Source organism: Eschscholzia californica, unplaced genomic scaffold, assembly GCF_041429995.1.
Source record: "Eschscholzia californica isolate CP2 unplaced genomic scaffold, dmEscCali1.0.p SCAF_4, whole genome shotgun sequence".
NCBI classification, from domain to species: Eukaryota; Viridiplantae; Streptophyta; class Magnoliopsida; order Ranunculales; family Papaveraceae; genus Eschscholzia; species Eschscholzia californica.
The window spans coordinates 42,114,590-42,139,693 of record NW_028238461.1 but is presented as its reverse complement, the minus strand read 5'-3'; the positions used below and the strand labels follow the sequence as shown (position 1 = coordinate 42,139,693).

Genomic DNA, 25,104 nt, shown 5'->3' with positions numbered 1-25,104 from the left:
ATAGTGTATTAGATACACACAAAACCCTACACCAATATCACCACCACTTCGTATACAAGAGTAATCGTAGAAATCATACATAGATACAATTAAAATCAAGTATCTTTATGAGTACAAGAAAAATAAAATTATCAAAAGTAAATTGGATTACCAAACTAGCTTTTTTGCTTTTTTACTTATAAGTAACATTTTCGCCAAATATGCTTTTAAATTTTTTTTACTTTTTTAAAGTAAAAGAACTTCTAGTACAAGCAAAAGTACATATACTTTTGATTGTCAAACGACACCTGAATCTTTTCAAAAATAGTTTTTGTAGTTAGTAAAAGTTCTAAACTCAGTTTTTTTATCCCCATATTGGTTATTAACAAACAGAAAGAATACTAATTTCCCTAATTCTTTCTTTTTCTTCAAACGTACTCCCTCTCTCATTCTCACACCAAAATCGCCGACACCGTTAAACAAGGTCTCTAGATTGAACACCATTAAATCGGTACCTTGAGTCTCGTACTACCTTGAAACAAGTGAGAAGGTGGATCTGAGACGAGGTCTATCCAACCGAAGTCCCGGCCTCGCTTGAGGCCTAGAGCAGAGAGATTTGTCAAAGGAAGCTCAATTAGGCCGATCTTAGATCAACTTGAACAGATCATCAATCACGTGGAAGGCCATAGCGCGAATGATCCTTTTCTCGTACACGAAGCTTTAGATATCAGGGGATCTGTCAATGTCTGAAGATATGCACTCATCAGATATTATGCTCCTAATGGCCATCGACACAAACATCAATATCAGTGTCTTACCACCGCATGATCTCAGCCATGCATTGCTGCAGTTCATTTAGACCTATATAAGCATATCAGGTTTGTCACAAGAAGGGATCGAAGGTCACACTATACTCAGACTTTGAGTTTTTATAAAATTGCAAAAAATACCTCACTGACTCGAGTGTCAGAGTGTTTTCGTTGTTTTTTGCAGGTTCTATTTCACCAATCACTTAAGGGAAATTTACCATCTTACCGTGGATCTCGATCGTAACGAAGATAACCGAGAAAACCACTTTACGCATCATCACTTTGGCGCTAGAGGAATGGGGGACACTTCAGCAACATCCCAACATTCGACTATCTCAAATTTAATACTTTCTATGCATTCACAAATTCACAACAAACATTTGAAATTATTTTGAACCATCCATGGCTTTTGACGAAGATCTAGCATCTGAAATTGCTCGGTAGAAAGAAGAGAAGAAACGAGATATCGACCCCAATGCAGTTAAATCTCTTAAAATTAGAAAGAAATGGATCAAATAAAGAAACAGGGAAAAACGTGACAGGTTTTCTTTTTGTCTCTAGAAATCCTGTGTTTTTCGTGACGATATTTTTCTTTTTGTATAGTGTATTATGATAGTTCTAATGTCATTTGTTTTTCTTTTGTCATGCCACAAATGCCCTAGGGTTCTTAAAATTCAATTATTTTCAAATGATCGTGTTTCACTATTTCATAATGCATTAGGAAGATTCATTACTTTTATACATTCGAGTGAGTTGATGAAGTCAAACAAGACATTTTTAAGAACAAAACGTATTGTAATAAGATTTTACATATTGTATAAGACAAATCATATTGTAATAAGTGCTTTCATAACGTAATATGATTGAATTATGACTTTCTTTGGTTATATTTTTGTTACTAATAAAGAATATGAATTTACGAAAGTTTATGACATGCATTAACATAAAATAAATTAATATAAACCAACATAATACAATATGAAAATTCATAAAAAAAAAAATTTAGATGCTAGACAAGAATAGCATGTGAAAGCCATAATTCATTAAGAACTTTTTTTGAACATCTGTTTATTTATAATACGTTATGAACCATCATACTATGTTAGGATGCTTTGTAATATTTGTTATGATACATTATGAACCATCATACTTTGTTAGGATGCTGTGTAATATATTACGAAGAAAATGGTAAAATCAGATTTTTATCACAAAAGATTTTCGACTCATTTTTCCCCAAGGTGGTGAGGTGTATTCTAGGATCTGGACTAGATTTACTGCTCACCCACATCCTTTTTTTTTTTTTTGTTGAACTAGCTCACCCACATCCTAAAAAAAAAAAAAAAATTCTTTCTACCTTTCCCTATAATTATCTTTTGGGCCCAATTGCACACATCAAGATGAAGATCTAACACCTGGAAGTTTGTAATCTATCTGATCAACTCAATATGATTGATCTCAACATAAAAAAAAAAAAACAACTCAATATGAATGAGAATTACAAATTCTAGGGGTGTCAATTGAGCTGGACCAATTTCATCAAAAAACAAAAAATTTGAGCTGGACCAGGCCGACCATATAAAGGGCCAGATCTTATAAAGGCCCGACGGGCTTGGCCCAATGACTTGACATGGACATATTCCCGCAGATCCTACCTCTAGGTTACAACGAGCTCTTTCAAGAAAAAGAAAAAGGTCACACCGAGCCAGACCATTCTTACACCGGCCTGGTTCGTGTCAAACTCTGGTAATTCGGCCACACTTAAGATTTTCTCAGCCAAACTTTCTTTTTCTTGCTTCTTGTTCTTGATAACTGGTAGCACATTTGATTCTCTCCATCTTTTTTGCAATTATGAGATGGCCCAACTCTCTTTTTTCTTTTGTTGGTTTGGTGGGGATGTCTGTTGGAGTATTTGATTTTGTTTTGGGGTAGGGCACATCAAAGATCCTGTTTCAACTGAAATTATAAATATCTAATCTTATAAAAATAAAAAAAAATTAATCTAGTTGTTGAGTTAATTAAGATAGCATAAAAATCACCATATGTAACTAAAGAATTCTGTCGTCGAGACGAAATTTATTTGTTTGCGAAAGAGATTATCATAAGAAAAAAAACCCACTCATTAGGCCCCAATGAGTTTATTCTTAGAACAAAAAAAAAGTCTATATACCATATATATATATATATATATATAAAAGTTGTCTTGTTGCTAGAGGTTTTCATGTTAGCATGTGCTAATTCTGCACAAACCCACCATAAAGTTGATATTAATAAGACCAATGGGTAACAAAACTGAAATAGAAATCATACTAAAAAATAGGTCAAGGACTACTTTGAAGATACTCTTTAAAATTAAAAATCAGTTGCCACAGTCTATCTTTATTTTTTATTAAAAACAATTTTTTTATTTAAAATGATTATAAAATTATAATTAACAATTACAACGAACACGTGAAAAGACATTAAACTTTTAAAACGATTATAAACTCATTTTTCACTATATTTATCGCTAAGTGCATAATTTTTCGTATCTAAGTCTCAGAATAAATCAATCAAGTATTTGTACCATCTTGCAACAAAAAAAAAGTATTTGTACCATGTGGATCTTTCCTTTAAAATGTAAACCTAGTTTAGGTTAGTTGACCTTCAATTACTCAAGCTCCTTCTTTGACAAGAGAAATTGTTAGCTAAACAAACTCACATGAAATAGATTTCTAGTTCAACTCCCTACCAAATTTAACATTTCATTTCTTCTTCAAAGACATGAACTTGTCAACACAACTCATTCACCTTCTAAAAGATTCACTAATTTGATCCATCTCTTCATCAAAAAAATATATACTCATACTTGTTTTTGTGATCATGGCTAATAATGGGTCAAAGAGCGATGACCGAGCCGGTGCAGAAATTGTTTACGGATCCGAAAATTGTTATCGTCATTCCATAGATCTTCTTCGAGAACTAGGGTTTCCACAAGGAGTACTTCCATTACAAGATCTTGAAGAATGTGGAAGAGTTCGAGAGACGGGGTTTGTTTGGATGAAACAAAAAGCTCCTTATGTACATTTCTTTGATTCGACAAATACCCGAGTTAGTTATGCCATTGAAGTAACAGCTTACATCGAAAAATTCAAGATGAAGAAGATGACTGGTGTGAAAAGTAAGCAGATGTTCATGTGGGTTCCTATAACTGAAATGAGTATGGAAGATTCAACTCACAAGAAAATATATTTCAATACTCCAATGGGTATTGGAAGATCATATCCTGTTACTGCATTTATGACTGAAGATGAGAAGAAAAAGTTAATCGAAAACGATATTATCTATGCTTAAAGAACTAGGAGATATCAGAGATTTGTAATCTTCCTTATATTTGTGTGATATATGATTCTGTTTTCATTTGCTTTTTCTTTTAATTTTCTATTCAATCAACTTGGCATTTATAATCTTTTAAGAAACCAACCCAGACAACAGTCTCTCACTTTCAGTTTAGTCTTATTCAAATGGATCATTCTGTAAACTTCACAATCAGACAGTTGCACAATTCAGATTTGACCAGTTTAAAATTGAATATAATATTATGTATATATATTTTTTTTGTCAAGATCTGATTTGGGTGAGTTAGATTAGATCTGAATGCTATGTTTAGCAATTTTCGGAAAGAAACATATATCCGAGAAATACGATAATTATATAAGCTAGGCATTCTAATATCAAGTTTGAGTACATATAACATATACTAGCATCATCTTGTATAAGTCAGAACAGAACATAGACGATGATTTATTCATATAGTAGTAGTCTTATGTAACTTAAGTAATAGTATTATTTCTCCATGCTTCGTTTCTACAGCTTTGAAGCCGCTTCTTCATCAAGAAACCATTTCATTTCGACTTCAGGAATAACCCTTTGAGCAGGAAGATTCCAAGTTGGATCTTTTCCTAAAGCTTTACGAACGGCTTCAGATTCACCAGGTCCAGCTACCACCATAGCAACGTACTCTGACGAGTTTATGACAGGGAAGGTGAAAGTTATCCTCTGTGGGGGTGGTTTTGGTGAATCTTTGATGAAGGTAACCCATCGTCTATCTTCATTGAGAAGAGGATGTCCTGGAAACAGAGATGCTACATGACCATCTGGACCCATTCCGAGTAACATGAGGTCGAATTTAGGGAATCCAGTCGAAGTAGATAAGCCCAGAATTTTGGTTTTGACCAATTCTTTTAGGCAGGCCTCATAATCGTCAGCAGCACCCTCAGCAGGAAGGGTATCGTTTATAGCGTAGATTTGGTTAGGAGGAATTGGAACCTGCCATATTGATGAAATATGGAAAAGTAAATTTGTTATCATCTGATCACAGTACGTTGAACAATTACAATTCAAACATATTCGTGGCCTTTTTATTAGGTGTGTTTTATTTAGTTAGTGAATGTGGGTGTGTATTTCTAAGTTTTGAAGAACCTAAAAGTTATGGATCCGACTTAGACATCCAGGTGAATCTAGACTCATGGGAAAAACTAGGAATTTCTAGACAGGAGCTGGCTTATATAAGCTAGACTCATTGACAGATTCGCATGGGTTGATTAGTATAAACTCGAGACGAGTTTTAGTTATTAGGCCGTGTAAAGGAATCATTTCAGGAAACTACCCTTACTAGAGACTAGAGAGTGCCTGCAAGGACCGAAGCCTTCACCTTCCCTAAGGGAATCAAGCCTCTGACAACTATTAGACGATCTTATGCAATAGTTATCACTGGAAATCTTTAACACCAAACCCTATCCCCCAAAGGGCCCACCGTCAGAGCTATGGTAGTATGTTTTGATACAGGCCCCATCCTCCCTTGCATCAACATCCCCCCTCATTATGCCCCGGTACTAAAGGACATCTAGAGTACCCCTTGGGTGTTTCCGAAGCTGTCTGGTAACTCATTTGGTCGATAACTCCGCCTCAACAAGGGTTATTCGAGAAGGAAAATTATATTTTACCGCCCAACTTATGCATACAAAATCAAATCTACGTCTAGAATGACACAAGAAATGATATCATTTCCCTTATCAAGGTTTTTTTAATACATTGGAACTTCCACTAAAACAGCACTACCAAGACAAAGATAACACATGGAAAATGCTTCTAAATTAGAGTTGCTTAAAGAACTGCATTCGCAACATCTTATATTCTTAAGCCTTAAAGTATCACACAGAACACGGGCTTTCAAGTATATGAGTTGCATCTACCCGAACAGCTGAATAACAAAATCTGTCTTAAGGGCATTTTATCAAACACAAAAACCGGTAGACGGTTTTATCTTATAATGTTTTGATGCATTTATTATTTTGTTTATTTGCATCCAATCTCTCCAATTTAAGCAAATTACTAAGAGCATATGAACTTAGATACAAAATTATGCAAATAAGACATGTAAAATGATCAACTAAAGAAACGTCGAAAAGTGGTATAGAAGTTTTCACCTTTGAGAGAAACCCATCATAAGCAAGCTTATAATTACTGTCAGGATGATCCTTTGGAACAACTCTCTCATCAAGCCAGAAAATATGCCATTTGAACCAATCTACTGAATTAACAAATGGTGCTTCCACTAATTTCCTGAAATCCCAATTCAACCAAAACCCATAACTATATAAGATAAACTAAAATAAAATTATTTTTTTTCTTGATTCTCAACCACACCAATTGTCCATTTCTAGTCTGATATAGTGGTAGGGTTTATCAGACTAGCAAAAAGGGGTAAGTAACCCTAATATTCTTAAATATTATCTATCCACCAAATTTTTTACCCATATCAGAAAATGTTCAATTAAAGAAAAGGGTAGGAATTTTTTACTTCAGATTAGCAAATGAACAAGAAACTGTGAAGAAATTTTTTATTTTTACCTGAGACAATTGATGAGATAACCACCAGATAAAACAACAGTAAAAGACCCTTTCTCTTTCACATATTTATCAGATAAATCAGCTGTGTATTTAGCTAAAGCAAGAGATAGAATTTCTTCAGTTTTAAAAATTTCTAACTTACTTTCTTTTCTTTCTCTAACAATATGCGCCATTGATGAAAATTTTGGTCTCCAATTTGATCTGTTTGTGGTTTTTTATAGGAGGCTAAAAGAATAATTTTTCTGGGCAAAAGGGTAATTTGGGAGATAAATACTTTTCCCATTTGTGGCAAGGTTTATATGTTCCTCGTGTATTTCATGGGTATTCGACCAGGAGTGAAATTTTCTGTTAGATTGTAAATAATGTATTAATGCTTTTAACAAAAAAGAAAATAATGGATTAATGACTCCATCCCTAAGAATATTTTGAAATAGGGATTCTTTAGGCATAAAATCTTCTAGTTTTTTACATATAAATATTCAAATCAATAAAACGATTATAACCATTCTATGTTTCCCAATTAAAACTACCTAAAACTGTGTATAGGAGTCACGTCTCAAAAGAGTGATACCACATCAGTAGTTTTAATTAAATAGGTCAAAATAATATTGAAAATAAATAAAAGAAAAAAAAAAGTAGAAAATATTACTAATTATTATTTACGTAGAAAATGTCTAAAGATTAAAATATTTTTTTGACATTTTGTGTAATTAATTTTTTTATCTTTTTTTTTTAAATTTTAAATCTATATAAATTTTTCTTGAGATGTCAGACTTCTATAAAATTTATATATCTTTCTAACAAGATCTGACTTTCGATATTTTTTAAAAATAAAAAATTTCTTCAAACTGAGTTTGCAATATTTCTTCTGCAAACGGAGTTTGTATTTATTATATATTGCAAACATAATTTGAATTTTTGTTTTGCAAACTGAATTGTACAAGTTTAAAACTGCAAACTCAGAAGCTTTGGATCTGATTTTAGGTTTCTTTAAAAATAAGAAGAAAAAAAATCGAATAAGATGAAGATTCGAATAAGACTAAGAAGTAGATCTAAGTAATGAAACGTCTTTAACCAACGTCACCAAGTATAGTACTTCTGGCCAGTTGTTACGGCAAAACCGTTTGGCACTGCCTTTGTGTTCTTCTAAAACCCATACTTTAGATTAATTATACACAGGTAATGCTAAATTAAAATTAGTTAAAAAATCCAGATCTAAAAAACTAAATCTATAAATTTCATTCATGTTTCAATCAAATAAGATAGCTCCAAAATCAAAACATGAAAGAAAAAATAATGGAAGGTTTAAATCTTTTTCTAACCTCTTCTTCCAGAAGAAGTATATTGCGAAGGAATATATAGTGTTAGGGTAAAAAAAACTACCGACATGAGCACTTGGATCAAGAGTTTGTCTACTATGGGGTACGAGTCCCAGAGCTTTCCACCCTTTTCCGCCTGACTCATTAGTCTGGAGAAGCTGGTTTAAGAAGGAGTGATTGTCCTTCTCCAACCCTTACTGTCCAATCTGAGAGTGGACATCTAATGCGTTCCACTTATTGATCAGGGTTCTATGGTCAGTCCAACTAACCGTTGACTAGAGACGGTCGTTAACAACCGCTAGTCTATGACTCAAATGCTAATGTCGGTACTTTACATTGAACCTAATACTAAATATCTCAGAAGTAAATTGTAATGCTAAAATAAAAACATATTGACTGTAGAGGGAACATGTTTTATTCTGCACTTAATGCGCATACTCAAATCGTTGCGTCTTTCCGATGCGAAAATTGTTGAAGTAGTGCCTCGAAATATAAGATTTTTTTCCTACATATTCTCTAGATCACTTTCTCTTTGTTCTCATGGCACTCGTTTTTCTTATGGTGGAACTCTCTATACTTTCCAAAATATTTTTGATATCACATGGACTTAATTTTCCCGATCGTTTGATACAGTTGCCCTCTGACAATCTCATCGGACGAGTTCTTACGATTATTTATTTGATACATTGAAGAGACCTATACTAAGCAGTAGATCCATATTGGAGTGACATATGCTAACACAACTTGTCCTTCTATCAAACGGTGGGTCGTCGGTTTCCTTGACTCTATACTGGCGGGTTCGTCGGTCAGGTTCGTGTTTCGTGGCGCTAAATAGTGGAAGAGCTAGCTTAGGACTTGGCTCCGCTCCGTCTGACAAGTTCTCAAATCTGATAAGTTCTCCATCGAAATGTATACACCCCTGAAACCCAAACATCTTTCACCAATTTCCCTTAAGACGTCCATGTTCAAAAGATTAAAAGGTAAAGTTAGGGTCAATGAAAATGTACGGGCATTAGCATTTGGGTTACAAACTAACGGTTGTTAACGATCGTCTCTAGTTAACTGGGTCAACGATTAGTCTGTGACCCAGACTCTATAACTGACAAACTCTTGATTCAAATGTTGATGTCTGTACTTTTCTTTGACTCTAACGCTAAATGCACCTATTAAGAATTCCTTTACTAACAGAAAACTTTCTTGTTTCAAGGCAAATTAGGGCACCTTCTTCAAGGTGAAGTTCCAATAGAGCAAGATGAAATTATTCATATTATTTTAACCCTTATCTACTATTATCATAATATTCTGACAACTTCGAATTAATAGAACGTGATACTAATTTTATGGTTATTATGAATAATTGACCCAAATAAACACTTTCTAATGAAGTTATGAACATCAGTCCGAGGACACATGTTATCTTATTTTATTTTTCTTATTTTGAGCTAAAAAGACATTTTTTTTTTTTGTTGAAACTAAGCTAAAAAGACATTGAAAATGGAAACATTTAATGGGTTACTGTAGGGGTGGTGTAACCCTTGATTCAAACATTTAAATTCTTGGATAGTCATGATGAATGTGGATCACCTCATTTCCTCATTCTGGTCTTCTACTTCCAAAGCATACGGCTTTCTAGATGTATATGATGTTTTCCCGGATAAAATGAAACATTTGATTCATGTAACGGGAGAAAGATTTCCCATTCCTTAGCCGGAAAGATATGTGGCCATGAAAGAAGGTTTAAGTGGAACAGAGTTGACCGGGTGGTAGAGTCATGGAAAGACTTGTTTCTTCCATATTTTTTACCTTAGCTACATGGAACAGTATGCTACTGCTGAAACATGGAAGAACTGAAATCTTGGATCAAAACGCTATGTATGAACTACCTAAACAAGAATTCTTGAACGGCGAACAACCAGAGCCTATCACTCACTACATCAAAAAATTTCCATTACGTTAAAGTTAAAAAAAAATTATTCTGCCCCTTAAGTCAAACATTTGGATTTGATTTAAGAATATCAATTGTTTTAAAGATACAAAGTAATTGTGCATAGTCAGGGTCAGTTCTCAGATTTCAAAGGTTCGAAGCGAATTTTAAGGATGTGGCAACATGCGTTTCACAAATTTTTTTCTTACATCCGAATAGTCTATATTTATTTACACCTAATGTGTGGTTTCAACCTCAAACTTGTGTTCGTAACTATGCATTTAGACTCGGACGATTTTATCGAGGGAATCGGGAATTCACTTAGATACAAAGAAAGCGGTAGGCATAATCTCGGTTTAGTTGTCCAACGAGAATCTTGATGGCCTTGCCAAAGTTAATAGCTTGGTTGGTTTCCTTTTAAGTGAAAAAAAACAAAATTAGAATATGAAAGAAGTAAATAGTTATGATTCACGGAGAAGATGAATTAACAGATTTTCAGCCTTCTTCTTTCTTTCTTTCTTTTTGATGTTGTATTGTGATGGTGATAGTGTTGATGGAGGTATGACGGCGGTGATGGTGGTAGTAATGGTGCTAATGATTGTTTGTGGTAGAGGATGTATGATGGTAGGGGTGTTGTGTGTTTAGTAATCGCGGGGTGGAGTTAGTGGTGCTCGTTTAGTTATAGTGAGGGTGGTGGTAGTAATCGAGGTTTGATGGTCGTATAGAAAAGAGCAGACAAATACCAAAAAGTTAAGTTGTTCAAAATTAAAATTTAGGTTGTCAAACAACACCTAACTAAAATGAGATAAAAAAGAACATATAATTCAAAGAAAATAATGCTTTAAGATTGGATTGAAATCGGGACATTTGGTTTCTTCACCATATTTTCCACCAACTAAGCTGGAATTAACTACAAGTATTAGCCATTTCAATGAGTATAAATGGACAACTAATAGCAATCACAAATTCATTCACAAAGCGACAACCTAAACATTATTAAGCATCTTCAAAACTCGAGCAAACCTATTCAAGGCCAATCCAGGTTCCACGTCTCGAATATAAAGAAATTTCTCAATTCCTCAGCATCAGATTCTCTCACATCCCTCGCAAAGGAAATATGCACGCAGACAATTTATGGTTACAAATTTACTTTGCCTTTTCTCCCTCAAATTTCATATATTTTGTAGGCAGTAACAAATTTAACAAGAAATGGCAATGGCAAGCTATGGACAATTGAAACTAATAGAAAGGGTGAAAGAAACAAAACAAAAAAGAAGACTGAAGATAAAGAAAAGAAAATTCCCACTACTGTCAAATACAAACCCAACTTTAATCCTAAGAGAAAAAGAATTTATTCCACTTCTTATCCTCAGTTCCTCACCCATAAATGCATTGAGCATCTCCTTTACTCACTATTCAGGACCACTGATAGATGCTACACAATTTATCAATTTAACTCGCTACTCAAGAAAAAATGGCCTAACTTTAAATGGTTTTGGTTGAGAAAAGAAAGTGTCGGGTAACTTGTCTCTAGTGTATCGGGACTCAATTAGTAAAAGGATATTGATCCTTTTAGTAACTAGACCTTTTCCGAAATATTCTTAAAATTTCGACCGCTACGACAGAAATATGTCCAATGTTTCGACTACCGTGGCTGAAATATTCATCTTCCCCAACAAAAAGTGTCGGAAATTCAGACAAATAAAAAAAAAAGTAATTGTGACTAAAATTTTCTACTTTTTGAGATAAATTTTCACCATCATTTATCTATTAAGAAATAATTAATGCATTACATAGGAAAGGGATGAGAAGAATTTGAGTGCATAAGAATATAGTGTTTATAGTTCGTGGTTGTGGGTTGTAAAAAATGTTAAAAATAGGATTTTGTGCTAAATATGTGGAGCTAAGGAAGAACATGAAAATAAAAGAAAATCCCAATAATTGTATTATTTTAATTCTTGTTTTTTTACCCTAATAAAAAGTTCAGTCCTTAAAGCAATAACCTTTTTCTAATTGGTAGAGAGATTAAAATCTAAAAAGATGATATTTTGATCATGTGCCGATACCATTTAGTCAAGAAAAAGTTACACTAGTTCCTCCACATGTACATGGTTTTTTTCTCTTGGCATGAGGCCCCACACAACTCCGAGAGTATTTTCACATGACATAACCTAAATAAAGAAGGTTTTGCTGAGCAATGTCTGCCCAACTGAATGCAATGTGCATGAGCCGTTTAGCTCGCATTACCAACTTGCTTTAAGTTCTTTTTCCTCCAAAAACTAGTTCGTCTCTGCTAGTATTATAAGTTGTAAAAAAACACATGATCCCTACTTCATACTATGAAGTATAAGCTTCAAACATTTTAGACTACATAAACTTTAGAAAGTTAAACACAAAAGGGTATCAATTTCAATCAAACCACTCTTCAAACTCAAGATTCATTAGCAAGGATATCAAGCACAAAATCATCTATCAGGAAAGGAAGATGTGATGATAATTTATTAAATGAGAGTCTTATAGAACTTACATGATAATACTTGGACCTGAACTTCAGAGCTTTGAAGCCGCACCTTGATCCAAAAACCATTTCATTTCCTCTTCAGGCGAAACCATTTCTACAGGAAGCAAATTAGAAGTTTTATCCTTCCCTAATGCTTTACCCACTATGTCAGATTTACCAGCTCCAGCCACCACTAGTGCAACATATGCCGATGAGTTTATCACGGGGAAGGTGAAAGTTATTCTCTCTGGAGGAGGTTTTGGGGAATCCTTAATGCTGACAACCCATTTCTGGCTCTCATTGCAAAGCGGATGCCCGGGAAAGAGAGATGCTACGTGACCATCGGGGCCCATCCCCAGTAACATGAGATCGAATTTAGGGAATCCAGTAGTAGTCGATACAGCTAAAGTATTGGTTTTAACCAAATGCTTCAGACAGGTTTCATAATCTTCAGCAGCACCTTCGGCAGGGAGGGCATCATTTATGGAATATACTTGACCAGGAGGAATTGGGACCTGCGATGTTAAGCAGCAGAATTATCAATATCATTTCATTCTTTGGCAGGTGTAGGCGAGTTGATAAAAGGCAAATGAGTACGAAATAATGTATATAGAATTAGTGATACAGTAATCGGGTAGATATAGAAATGGTAAGAAAAAAAATTGACCTTTGAGAGCAACCCATCATAAGCAAGCTTATAATTACTGTCATCATGATCCTTGGGAACGACTCTCTCATCAACCCAGAAAAAGTGCCACTTTGACCAATCGATTGAGTCAACATATGGTGCTTCGGCTAATTTCCTGAAATCGTTATCCAAAATCAACCAAAACCCATAACAGAACCCAACAAAAAAACCTTAGTTGCTTAATCCTTACACTTATTCTTAATAGTAATACCTACCAATAGCTCTAAAAGAAGTTCAACTCATACTTGCAGCATTTTCAATTTAAAAGAGAATGTTAATATAAGCTCTGTTTTCTCTTTTCCGCAATATAGATGGAAGCTATATGTGTCATATATATAAACTACATTTAAGTGTTTCTCCATGTAAAATAGAGCAAACAAGGCCCAGATATATGTCTCATACAATCAAGGCCAATAAGAAAGTGAGCTTAAGATGGCTCAAAACTATCTAGTAGGAAAAAGCATCAGTAAGTTTGATGTATGGGCAAAACACCCAAACACTTCATGATGGAGTGAAGTAGTAGTATATGTATAAGAGTCTACAGAAAGTAAGTTAGGCTCTTGCTCAAGTCAAGCTCTTCTCCATCACTTAGAGAACTAGAGGAAAGAAAGAGAAAAGATTCTACTTCATCTTCAAAAAAGAAAGCTCAAGAGATCAAGAAAGGTGAAATTTAAGGATCAAAAGAAAACATTTCCACCATGGAGAAAGGTACTCAAGAGATAGCTGTCATGAATCCCATTAGTAGCTTACTTACTACATATGGATTGGGATATTTTGTTAAAAACGTGTGTGGGTTTGTTTTCTTAAGCTTAAGCCCTTAATAGTCATTTGTAAATATTTTTTGAAAATAACATTTTAGTTTGTTATTGACTTAGATTATGGGCCAAGTTGGAGAATGTAAGATGGGCTTGTACATTTAAGCGTGCTCCATGTAAAATAGAGCAAGTACAAGGCCCGGATATATGTCCCGTACAATCAAGGCCCATAAGAAACTAAACTTAAGAAGACTCAATTCAATAAGCTATCTAGTAGGAAGAAACATAATCAACTCTGATGTATAGGCTAAACACTCAAAACACTTTATGATGGAATGAAGTAGTAGTATATGTATAGGAGTGTGGAGAAAGTAAGTTAGACTCTCTTTAGCAAGTCAAGTTCTTCTCAGTCACTTAGGGAACTTCAGGAAAGAAAGAGAAAAGAGTCTACTTCATCTTCAACAAAAAAGCTCAAGAGATCAAGAAAAGGGGAAATCTCGACCACGGAGAAAGGTACACATAGAGTAAACTATTTCTTTGTTTATAATCTTGTAACATGCATGAGATGCCAAGATCAATGGGACTAATAGCTTAGTTGGTGGTAACCAACGTACAAATATAACAATCTTTTACCATATATTGTCATACTGATATCTTTATTCTTTACTGTAGTAAATCTAACTGCAATCTTCAACCCCTTACAAGTTACAATACTACAATATAAACAACAAAGTAAAAATATTTGAAGTGCTCTAACTTTTATGTTTCTCAAAAAGATGAAATAATTATTGCATGCTAATTGGCCTTAATCTTATAGCAATATCTCCCACTATATGCAATTTACTTTCGAATTTCAATTCAAGTACAACCCAAACCTACAACATTTTCAACTACAAATTTACAATGAATAACTCATGATATTTAAAGTGCCCTAATTTTGTTTTTCCCTTAGAAAGATGAAATCTTTTACCATATGCTAATTCCTAACTTTGTAGTTTAGGTTGTGCTTGCTTTTTATGAATCTGAAACAGATGCATGAAATTGCCCATGCTTTTACCCATCTCATGGAGTTAGGTTTAATACTAATAAAAACTCAGCTAAATTTAGATTCAAGTTCAATCACAACTTGCAACATTTACAACTAAATTGAAGAACCCTAATTTATGTTTTAAACCCAAAAGGAGAAAAAAATTATACCTTAGAGATTTGATGAGAGAACCACCTGATACAACAACAGTAAAAGCCCCTCTCTCTTTGATAAACTTCTCAGACAGATCAGCAGTGTACTTAGCAAGAGCAACAGAAAGAATTTCTTCAGTTTCAAAGACTTCTGACTTGCTTTCTTTTCTCTCTTTAGAAATATCAGCCATTGATGATGATGATGATGACCTGAATTTCCAATGGAATCTAGTTGTGGGTATTATTTCGTTGGAAGTTAAGAAGGTAAGTTTTTCTGATCTCGACGATGAGGAAGAGCTGAGAGAGTATTTGAAGGAGATTGATGATTGTGGGACTAGAAAGGGTAGATGGAGAGATGATGAATGATTTGGGGACTGGTATTGAAGGGAGAAAGTGCGTAGGTTAGCAGAGTGAGCAGGTGAAGATGAACCCATGCGTATTATTCCCCTTTTTTACGAAATTTTGTTGAGTATCAAATCAGTTTACGAAGAATGCCTTCTTGGGAAGTTTTAATTAGGTCAAGTCTCGAGGTCGAGGACCAGACACCTTGTCATTTGTTTTTTTTTTTTTTTTTATCGCCAATACAAACACTTGTTTTGTCTACTAAAGTTGGAGTTTTCTTGAACAAACTGTTATTCGTCTGAAATAAAATGTTGTTTACCTTTAACAAATTGATGTTTGTCTTGAACAAACTGCTACTTGTTTATTATTTGTTGTCGTTTCTCTTTTCATTCTTTTCTATGTAATCTGTTTGTCTCATTAGGGCAACAATTTGTATCGGACAAACGACAATTTATATCGACCAAACAATGATTTTTATCAAACACATCACAATTCTATCGAAGAAACAGCTGTTTAAAAAACAGCTTTGATTTAAAATATATCACAAATGCATATCAAAACCATCAAATATATATCAAAACAGATTAAACCTACATAAAAAAAATCATCAAATACAGGTCAAAAAAACAGATATAAAAGTGCTAAAACTTAATTAAAGTTAAAAACATATCGAAAAACCTCATCATAACTCAGAACAAACTCCATTAGAAAATGTGAAAGTCATCCGAGTGGGTGGACAAAAATTCTGGCGGAAACTTATCATTTAGGGGCCAAAGTGCGTTGTCATTAGACTACATTATTTTGGTTTTCTCGTCGTATTATTCCACTATTTTTTTTCTTTTTGCCATTAGACCAGACGATGTTGGTCCAAATGGGCAAGAGAGAGAAGATCCAAGCTTACGTCATCAGGGCGATTCTTCTCTCTTCTTTGTCTAGTAACCATAACCTCTCTTTCACCTTCGTCAACCCTTCCCATACCTGATCTGAACCCAATCCCCCTCCATTTGTTGATGCAGAGACATTAATTACACCTCACCTTATAACAATCTTCAACCCTAACCAAATCTAGAAGATAAACAGAGTCACTTGCAGTTTGGAAGTCGAATCGATGAAAATTTGGGGTTCGTCGCAAATCACAACATGAACATCATGCGATCTTGATATGACCATCCACATCTAGCCTCCAACTCTTGGATCTAAGTAGTGAAGCTGACGTACAGCAAAGGAATCCCCTTCATCAAACTCAGGGAAGTTTTTCAAACCACATCTCTTTACTAAATATAAAGTCTTTCTACTATAATCTACGAGGGTGTAACCCGTGCCCATAGGGCACGGATAGTATTTTCAAACGTTATGTGAGATTTGTATTTTTCTCTTTCAGATTGATGGTATAAACTGACAACAAAAATAAATAAAAAGTAGTCGTGTTCTATTACGTCTAACAAAAAAAATAGAATACTTTAATGGTTATAGTCAATACAACAATTAACTCAACACATTAGAAAAATCTAGATTTCAATTTACACAATTCAGTTTTAATAATCCACATAATCACAAAAACTGAGTACCACAAAATACACTCTAATGGAAATTCAAATTGAGAACTACATTTCAAAATAATTTGAAACAAATTAGAATACACGACCCTTTGGAATCTAGTTTGTCGCTTCTACAACCACAACTGTACGATCTTCTGGAAGAGGTTCTTGTGACAAATAAACATTACAAATTAGAATACAGGACCCTTTTGAATCTCGTTTGGCGCTTCCACAACCACAACTGTACGATCTTCTGGAAGAGGTTCTTGTAACAAATCTTTTGTGATTCCTTCCGCTACCATAGTCGTACAATCTTCACTCTTGTAGATATACTTGTGAAGATACGCTCAGACGGATTATGAACCCCTATGAGTACTGCAGGAGGTTCTTTTTGTAATAAATCCATTCAATAATCTCTCGAACAAACCGTAAGTTGAGTTGATGAGTAAAAGAGAACCTAATCACAAACACAAAAATGAGTAATCGATCACAAATTCAGTAAGCCTAGAGTTTGAATCAGTAACACATAGAAATTTGAATAATTTCAAACGACAAAATCAACAAATAGTAAGCTTAGGTCACACAAATTTCTTCAAAGAATATAACCCAGCAAGATGCAAGCTTGAATATATAGATTTCTCCTAGGTTTTACGTAAATCATATTGAATCCTAAGAGGCCAAAAATTCAGTAACAATGTTACAAAAAAAAAATGATAAAACCAACAAAATTACATTAACATTGACATACAAAATTTCACCAAAACTGTAAAGAGAAAGAGGGAAAAACTTAGCAAACTATATAAAGAGAGAAGTGACGACATTAGAGATGTGAAAATGTCTGTAAAAAATAAGAAACTTAACTACACTAATTCTACTTACCACATTGAGTGAATGTGAATCTATCTAATAAGTTCAACCATTTTTATACCTAAGTTCAAGCATATTATGCAATTCGATTCGCATTGAGTGAATGTGAATCTATCTAATAAGAAGTAAAGAAAAAACATTGAGAATTAGCTACTCCAACCATTATAAATACCAAGTTTCGTAGACCAAACTTCATTAACCAAGTCTTGACACTTGATTAACAATTATAAAGAGGGGAATATATACAATCAGTGATCAAAGCCGAAGAAATTACTCACTCGTAGCAGACTAATCTAACGAACAACACCTATAGAAGACCGTTCGAAGTTGGAAGAACCTGTAAATTAACAAAAAATAATTAACATGGTGACATAATAACAAAGGGCATACAAACTATAATAAGCCAAAAAATCCAACTATAATAAGACAAAACATTTTAGCAACCAAAATCACACAGTTCAGATTAACATGGTGAGATAGACAAAACATCAACTAAACACAGACAAATGAAAGAAAATGAAGTAGAAGGAACAAATGAAACAATTAAATATGAACTAAAAGATGACGTATATCTCGGTCTGGAGGCCTTAAATCGAAACCTTATGTTGAGAGAGAAAGAGAAAGAGGTTCTGTTTAAAAGCTCTTAATCAAAGACGTTATGTGTATATGTGGGAGAAAGAGATAGGACTGTGAGCGACAGAGAGGAACAAAGACCCATGGGTGGTGAGAGGAAGCCCAAACTCAATTTTTTGTAAGACTGTGCATGAGAGAGGGTTAGGATGCTCACACCCAGTCTAATCCAAAGATTCCAAACCCATGCTTCACCGAGGGCTGGAACACATGCCCAGGCTGGGCTACTTCGCGCAGGTTGTGAGTCTATTTAGGGGCTGACATGTTCAACCTACACTTAATTATCAGTCCAACGGGCAGGTCAGACTACTTAAAGATACCAGGCACAATGAATCTTACTGTCACATGCCTCATTTGAAAAATACTGAAATCAAATGACAATCATAAACATTGCAGAATAAGGAGACTATAAGTAACAGAACTATGAATCATTAGGTAAAATCTCACCTCAGTAAGTTCTAGCATTCGGCATAAGCATAATTAGTATTGCAAATTGTTGCTTCACGTACTCTGTGTGGCTTGTATTATCTTAAGAGTAAAGAAAAAAAGATTTTTCCTTTCCCCCTCATACCCATATAAACTGTTACTCCGTTAGATCACTCGAGATAAACTTAGGAGCCCATACTTGACCATGGGAGGATGGGGAAACATACGTAGTTTCCAATCTCTCAACTATAAATTTCAAATGCTTTATAAATTTTTTAATATGTAGTTTCAAGTCTCTCAGCTATATCAAAAAAAGGATAGCGTCATAAGTTCAGTTGGGCATATTATCAAACAGTAAGTGTGTGTCAAATATTTGAGTTATTACCAGTAATAGTAGCAGCGAAACCAATTCGAACGATTTTCTTCAACGACTTCTTCCATTGCAACAAACCTATTAAAAAACCAAGAAGTTCCCAATCAGGGGTATCCAATTCATAATCAACTTAACAACCTAAATCTAATGGTAAAGAATTTCATTCGGAGCTAATCTCGAGGCATAAAGAATTTTTTTAATAGAACTAAATTGCGAACATGTTAATGCACCAAACTAAATGCTTATGGTCAAATAAATTTTGAGAAAAAATGAACTGCAACACAATACAAAATATCAACCTAATTAGATAAGCAGAGCACCTAAAAACTTATAAATATCAACTACAATCAGAAAATCAGTCACATAATAAAAACCGTTAAGTTGAATCATTTCAAAAGGAAAAATCAGCACATTGTAAGCTTAAACCACATAGATTTCTTCAAATAAGAAAATCAGGAAGATGAGAGCAAAACTGTAAAGATTTCTCCAAAATTATACTGACTCTAAGAGCCAAGATAATAGTTGAACACCAAATTAATGACTTAAATCATATTGAAGCATAAGAGGCCAAGAATCCAGTAACAATGTAAAGGTGAAAAGACAATAAAATCAAACAAACTGTATAGAGTGGCAAGATATTTACCTAAGAGAGTTGCAATGAAGAACGAAGTAACACAATATGGAAAAAAAAAAGAGGTAATTAGATTAGAAGACCCGTATAAGAAGTAACACTAACCTAGCAAGTTAACCTAAAAGTTTACTTTTTGTTAACCTAAAATTTAACCTTAAAGCTTCAATGTTTACATAACCTAAACCCAAACTATTATCAAATATCATGAAAACTAACATTGCAAGTTACCCTAAAGGCCTAAACAACAAATTTAATCTCGATTTAGCATAACACAAACAATTTTTAAGAAGAAGCACCTGAACGGCTACCCTTAAAATCCTACAGTCAGATCCAGAGACTTGAAACCTGAGAGAGATTGTGCGTGAGAGAGATACCTGCAAGTGGACAAATTGATGTGAGATGAGAAGATGAGAGAGAGCATGAGATGGGAAGGAAACTCAAATCAATTTTTCACGTAAGAGTGTGTGTGTGTGTGTGTGTGTGTGTGCGAGAGAGGCGAACATCAATTTTTCATGTGAATGTGTGTGTGCGAGGCGAACATCGAGTAACAAAGAGAAAGAGGTTCTATCTGGTTATTGTTTACAACAAAATAATAATCACCACTAATAAGTAATAACCAACCAAAAAGTTCTATAGACACAATATCAACCCAAAACCAAAACCGTACATTGAGAGAGAAAAAGAAGTTCTATCTGGAACCTAACCAAAACATGGGAGAGTAAAACTTTTGGAAGCCATACTCGATGAGAGAAGATGTTCAGAAAGAAGCAAAATAGTGGCAAAACCGTACATTGAGAGAGAAAAATTAAATTTGTGTACAGAAGTATATTGGCGAAACCTAGAAATTTGACAGTTAAATTAAGTTCTCCTAAGTTTGACTACCCCGAAAAAACCAAAACGGTGGCAAAACTGCAAAGTTATAGTATTTGAAAACCGAGATAACATATCAAATCATTGGGCAAAATTGCAAAACAGCGGGTACTCCATTATTGATGGTATAAGAAACCTAGACATAAACCCCAATAACATAAATCAGGTTGAAAACCTAAATAACATCTCAATCTAGATAAGATATCAAATCATTTGAATCAACACCCATAACACATAACATAAATCAGATTAGACAGTTATTTAAGAAATCTTCAAAATCCTAGATTTAACATACCTTGAAAGCTTGAAAGAAGGTTAACTATCTCATTCCCAGAAACCCGAATTTAAAAAATCATCAAATTATATGAACCCTAATTTCAGAATTTATAAATTTAAACCCCTAAATCGAAGTCCTCAATCAAACCCCTAATTTCAGAACTTACAAATTTCAACATCAATCACCTGTATGAACCGAGAGAGATAGAGAGAATGGTTTTGTGTCTGAGCGAGAGAGGGACATCAAGAAACAGAAATAGAGAGAGAGCAGATAAAGAGAAAAAGATAGAGAGAGACGTACCTGTGAGAAGAAATGAGCGGGAAGGAGTTTTGGAGATTTTTTTAAAAAAAAAAGAAAGAGATGAGACAGGGAGTCAGAGAATGTCCCGGTTGGGAGGGTATCTTTGAAAGATGCTCTTTGCTTTCTTCTCTTCCGTTGGATGAAAAGTAATTAGATCTAGGCCTTCCAATTCTAAAAAACTCAATCCTCAACCACTTGATATAAATTGGTGAGGATAAATCCTAATCATTGGGAGGAGGGAAAAAGATACCCTCCTCCCTTATTATATAGATTAGTATTTCCATCTCTACTCATGCATAGTCTTTAAATCTATCTCAGAGAGAAGACCACTTCCACCCTTTGCATGTCCATTTTACCGTTGGTGATACACAGTTGGTTCCCGATACTTGGTAATTAGCCTTTTATCTTCAAGTGGCCGAGTTTATAGCTCATCAAATGACGGTTTTTTTCATCCCTCTCCTGTCAACCGATGAACAAAGCCTAGGTTCAACCTTCTCTTCAATCTTAACAGACCACCACTCAAGCCTTAGATCTCCTACTGTCTTTGGTTTCTGCACCAAGAAAGGTTTTCATGCCTGGTGCCTAGTTATGTTTAGCTGTATCTTTCGATTTAACTCGGGGCTCATGAGTCCATATCAATTGTCTTCAAAGAGCTTTAATATTAATATTAACTTACCTTTCGATCCCGAAGGACAATACGGCTCGGATTATTATATCCACCTTCGTCGCCCACCTTTTGTTTATCATCTCTCAGCTCAGCTGTTGTCGATTACTTTTGTGTTTGGTTTTCGAATAGATTTAACTCTCGATCCAGGTTCCTTAACATTTTCACTTCCACCTCTTTTCGCAATTCATTTGCGTTCATTTGTTGGATTGGTTGAGTATTTATACTCATGCTATGAAGGCGATCCCATTTACCAGGTGTCTGACTTGATTCTACTTTGTAGAACTCGAGCGAATATGGTATATTTGTATGGAGAATACTGGTGGGATAACTCGTAATCATCGTTTGGTTCCATCTTGCAGACATCCTCGTTTCTTTTGGGAACTTTGGGTGTCTGTTTAATCCATCTTCAATGTTACCAGAAGTTAGGTCAAGTCCACCGACTCGAGGTCGAGGACCGGACACCTTGTCATTTGTTTTTTTTATCGCCAATACAAACACTTGTTTTGTCCTACTAAAGTTGGGGTTTTCTTGAACACTGTTATTCGCCTGAAATAAAATGTTGTTTACTTTTAATACACTGATGTTTGTCTTGAACAAATTGCTACTTGTTTATTATCTGTTTTCGTTTCTCTTTTCATTTTTTTCTATACATTCTATTTGTCTCATTAGGGCAACAATTTGTATCGGACAAACGACAATTTATATCGACCAAACAATGATTTTTATCAAACACATTACAATTCTATCGAAGAAACAGCTGTTTAAAAAACAGCTTTGATTTAAAATATATCACAAATGCATATCAAAACCATCAAATATATATCAAAACAGATTAAACCTACATAAAAAAATCATCAAATACAGGTCAAAAAAACAGATATAAAAGTGCTAAAACTTAATTAAACTTAAAAACATATCGAAAAACCTCATCATAACTCAGAACAAACTCCATTAGAAAATGTGAAAGTCATCCGAGTGGGTGGAAAAAAATTCTGGCGGAAACTTATCATTTAGGGGCCAAAGTGCGTTGTCATTAGACTACATTATTTTGGTTTTCTCGTCGTATTATTCCACTATTTTTTTTCTTTTTGCCATTAGACCAGACGATGTTGGTCCAAATGGGCAAGAGAGAGAAGATCCAAGCTTACGTCATCAGGGCGATTCTTCTCTCTTCTTTGTCTAGTAACCATAACCCCTCTTTCACCTTCGTCAACCCTTCCCATACCTGATCTGAACCCAATCCCCCTCCATTTGTTGATGCAGAGACATTAATTACACCTCACCTTATAACAATCTTCAACCCTAACCAAATCTAGAAGATAAACAGAGTCACTTGCAGTTTGGAAGTCGAATCGATGAAAATTTGGGGTTCGTCGCAAATCACAACATGAACATCATGCGATCTTGATATGACCATCCACATCTAGCCTCCAACTCTTGGATCTAAGTAGTGAAGCTGACGTACAGCAAAGGAATCCCCTTCATCAAACTCAGGGAAGTTTTTCAAACCACATCTCTTTACTAAATATAAAGTCTTTCTACTATAATCTACGAGGGTGTAACCCGTGCCCATAGGGCACGGATAGTATTTTCAAACGTTATGTGAGATTTGTATTTTTCTCTTTCAGATTGATGGTATAAACTGACAACAAAAATAAATAAAAAGTAGTCGTGTTCTATTACGTCTAACAAAAAAAATAGAATACTTTAATGGTTATAGTCAATACAACAATTAACTCAACACATTAAAAAAATCTAGATTTCAATTTACACAATTCAGTTTTAATAATCCACATAATCACAAAAACTGAGTACCACAAAATACACTCTAATGGAAATTCAAATTGAGAACTACATTTCAAAATAATTTGAAACAAATTAGAATACACGACCCTTTGGAATCTAGTTTGTCGCTTCTACAACCACAACTGTACGATCTTCTGGAAGAGGTTCTTGTGACAAATAAACATTACAAATTAGAATACAGGACCCTTTTGAATCTCGTTTGGCGCTTCCACAACCACAACTGTACGATCTTCTGGAAGAGGTTCTTGTAACAAATCTTTTGTGATTCCTTCCGCTACCATAGTCGTACAATCTTCACTCTTGTAGATATACTTGTGAAGATACGCTCAGACGGATTATGAACCCCTATGAGTACTGCAGGAGGTTCTTTTTGTAATAAATCCATTCAATAATCTCTCGAACAAACCGTAAGTTGAGTTGATGAGTAAAAGAGAACCTAATCACAAACACAAAAATGAGTAATCGATCACAAATTCAGTAAGCCTAGAGTTTGAATCAGTAACACATAGAAATTTGAATAATTTCAAACGACAAAATCAACAAATAGTAAGCTTAGGTCACACAAATTTCTTCAAAGAATATAACCCAGCAAGATGCAAGCTTGAATATATAGATTTCTCCTAGGTTTTACGTAAATCATATTGAATCCTAAGAGGCCAAAAATTCAGTAACAATGTTACAAAAAAAAAAAATGATAAAACCAACAAAATTACATTAACATTGACATACAAAATTTCACCAAAACTGTAAAGAGAAAGATGGAAAAACTTAGCAAACTATATAAAGAGAGAAGTGACGACATTAGAGATGTGAAAATGTCTGTAAAAAATAAGAAACTTAACTACACTAATTCTACTTACCACATTGAGTGAATGTGAATCTATCTAATAAGTTCAACCATTTTTATACCTAAGTTCAAGCATATTATGCAATTCGATTCGCATTGAGTGAATGTGAATCTATCTAATAAGAAGTAAAGAAAAAACATTGAGAATTAGCTACTCCAACCATTATAAATACCAAGTTTCGTAGACCAAACTTCATTAACCAAGTCTTGACACTTGATTAACAATTATAAAGAGGGGAATATATACAATCAGTGATCAAAGCCGAAGAAATTACTCACTCGTAGCAGACTAATCTAACGAACAACACCTATAGAAGATCGTTCGAAGTTGGAAGAACCTGTAAATTAACAAAAAATAATTAACATGGTGACATAATAACAAAGGGCATACAAACTATAATAAGCCAAAAAATCCAACTATAATAAGACAAAACATTTTAGCAACCAAAATCACACAGTTCAGATTAACATGGTGAGATAGACAAAAC

At 34.3% G+C, this 25,104-nt stretch overlaps 3 protein-coding genes across 3 annotated transcripts; 1 reads left to right on the top strand and 2 right to left on the bottom strand.

Moving 5' to 3' along the window:
* The first annotated feature begins 3,536 nt into the window (after positions 1-3,536).
* Positions 3,537-4,184, top strand: LOC147544809 (uncharacterized). The gene has a single exon (XM_086633197.1). It carries the CDS (start codon positions 3,648-3,650, stop codon positions 4,116-4,118), a length of 471 nt encoding a protein of 156 aa, XP_086489323.1. The 5' UTR covers positions 3,537-3,647; the 3' UTR covers positions 4,119-4,184.
* A 273-nt stretch (positions 4,185-4,457) lies between these two features.
* LOC147544808 (putative 6-phosphogluconolactonase 4, chloroplastic) lies at positions 4,458-6,945 on the bottom strand. Its single transcript, XM_086633196.1, has 3 exons — positions 6,678-6,945; positions 6,254-6,389; positions 4,458-5,093 (listed from the first exon to the last, which is right to left on the bottom strand). Exons 1-3 carry the CDS (start codon positions 6,848-6,850, stop codon positions 4,632-4,634), a joined length of 771 nt encoding a protein of 256 aa, XP_086489322.1. The 5' UTR covers positions 6,851-6,945; the 3' UTR covers positions 4,458-4,631.
* Positions 6,946-12,267: 5,322 nt separating this feature from the next.
* LOC147544807 (6-phosphogluconolactonase 3, chloroplastic-like) lies at positions 12,268-15,696 on the bottom strand. Its single transcript, XM_086633194.1, has 3 exons — positions 15,061-15,696; positions 13,088-13,223; positions 12,268-12,935 (listed from the first exon to the last, which is right to left on the bottom strand). Exons 1-3 carry the CDS (start codon positions 15,474-15,476, stop codon positions 12,471-12,473), a joined length of 1,017 nt encoding a protein of 338 aa, XP_086489320.1. The 5' UTR covers positions 15,477-15,696; the 3' UTR covers positions 12,268-12,470.
* Between the last annotated feature and the right edge of the window lie 9,408 nt (positions 15,697-25,104).

Bases quoted from the DNA above. Each gene is read 5' to 3' on its own strand.
- LOC147544809 (XM_086633197.1), top strand. From the start codon at position 3,648: ATGGCTAATAATGGGTCAAAGAGCGATGACCGAGCCGGTGCAGAAATT.
- LOC147544808 (XM_086633196.1), bottom strand. From the start codon at position 6,850: ATGGCGCATATTGTTAGAGAAAGAAAAGAAAGTAAGTTAGAAATTTTT. The intron at 6,390-6,677 runs GTAAAAATAAAA...TTGGGATTTCAG, and splicing joins TATCTCATCAATTGTCTCAG to GAAATTAGTGGAAGCACCAT. The intron at 5,094-6,253 runs GTGAAAACTTCT...TCAATATGGCAG, and splicing joins ATGATGGGTTTCTCTCAAAG to GTTCCAATTCCTCCTAACCA.
- LOC147544807 (XM_086633194.1), bottom strand. From the start codon at position 15,476: ATGGGTTCATCTTCACCTGCTCACTCTGCTAACCTACGCACTTTCTCC. The intron at 13,224-15,060 runs GTATAATTTTTT...TAACGATTTCAG, and splicing joins TCTCTCATCAAATCTCTAAG to GAAATTAGCCGAAGCACCAT. The intron at 12,936-13,087 runs GTCAATTTTTTT...TTAACATCGCAG, and splicing joins ATGATGGGTTGCTCTCAAAG to GTCCCAATTCCTCCTGGTCA.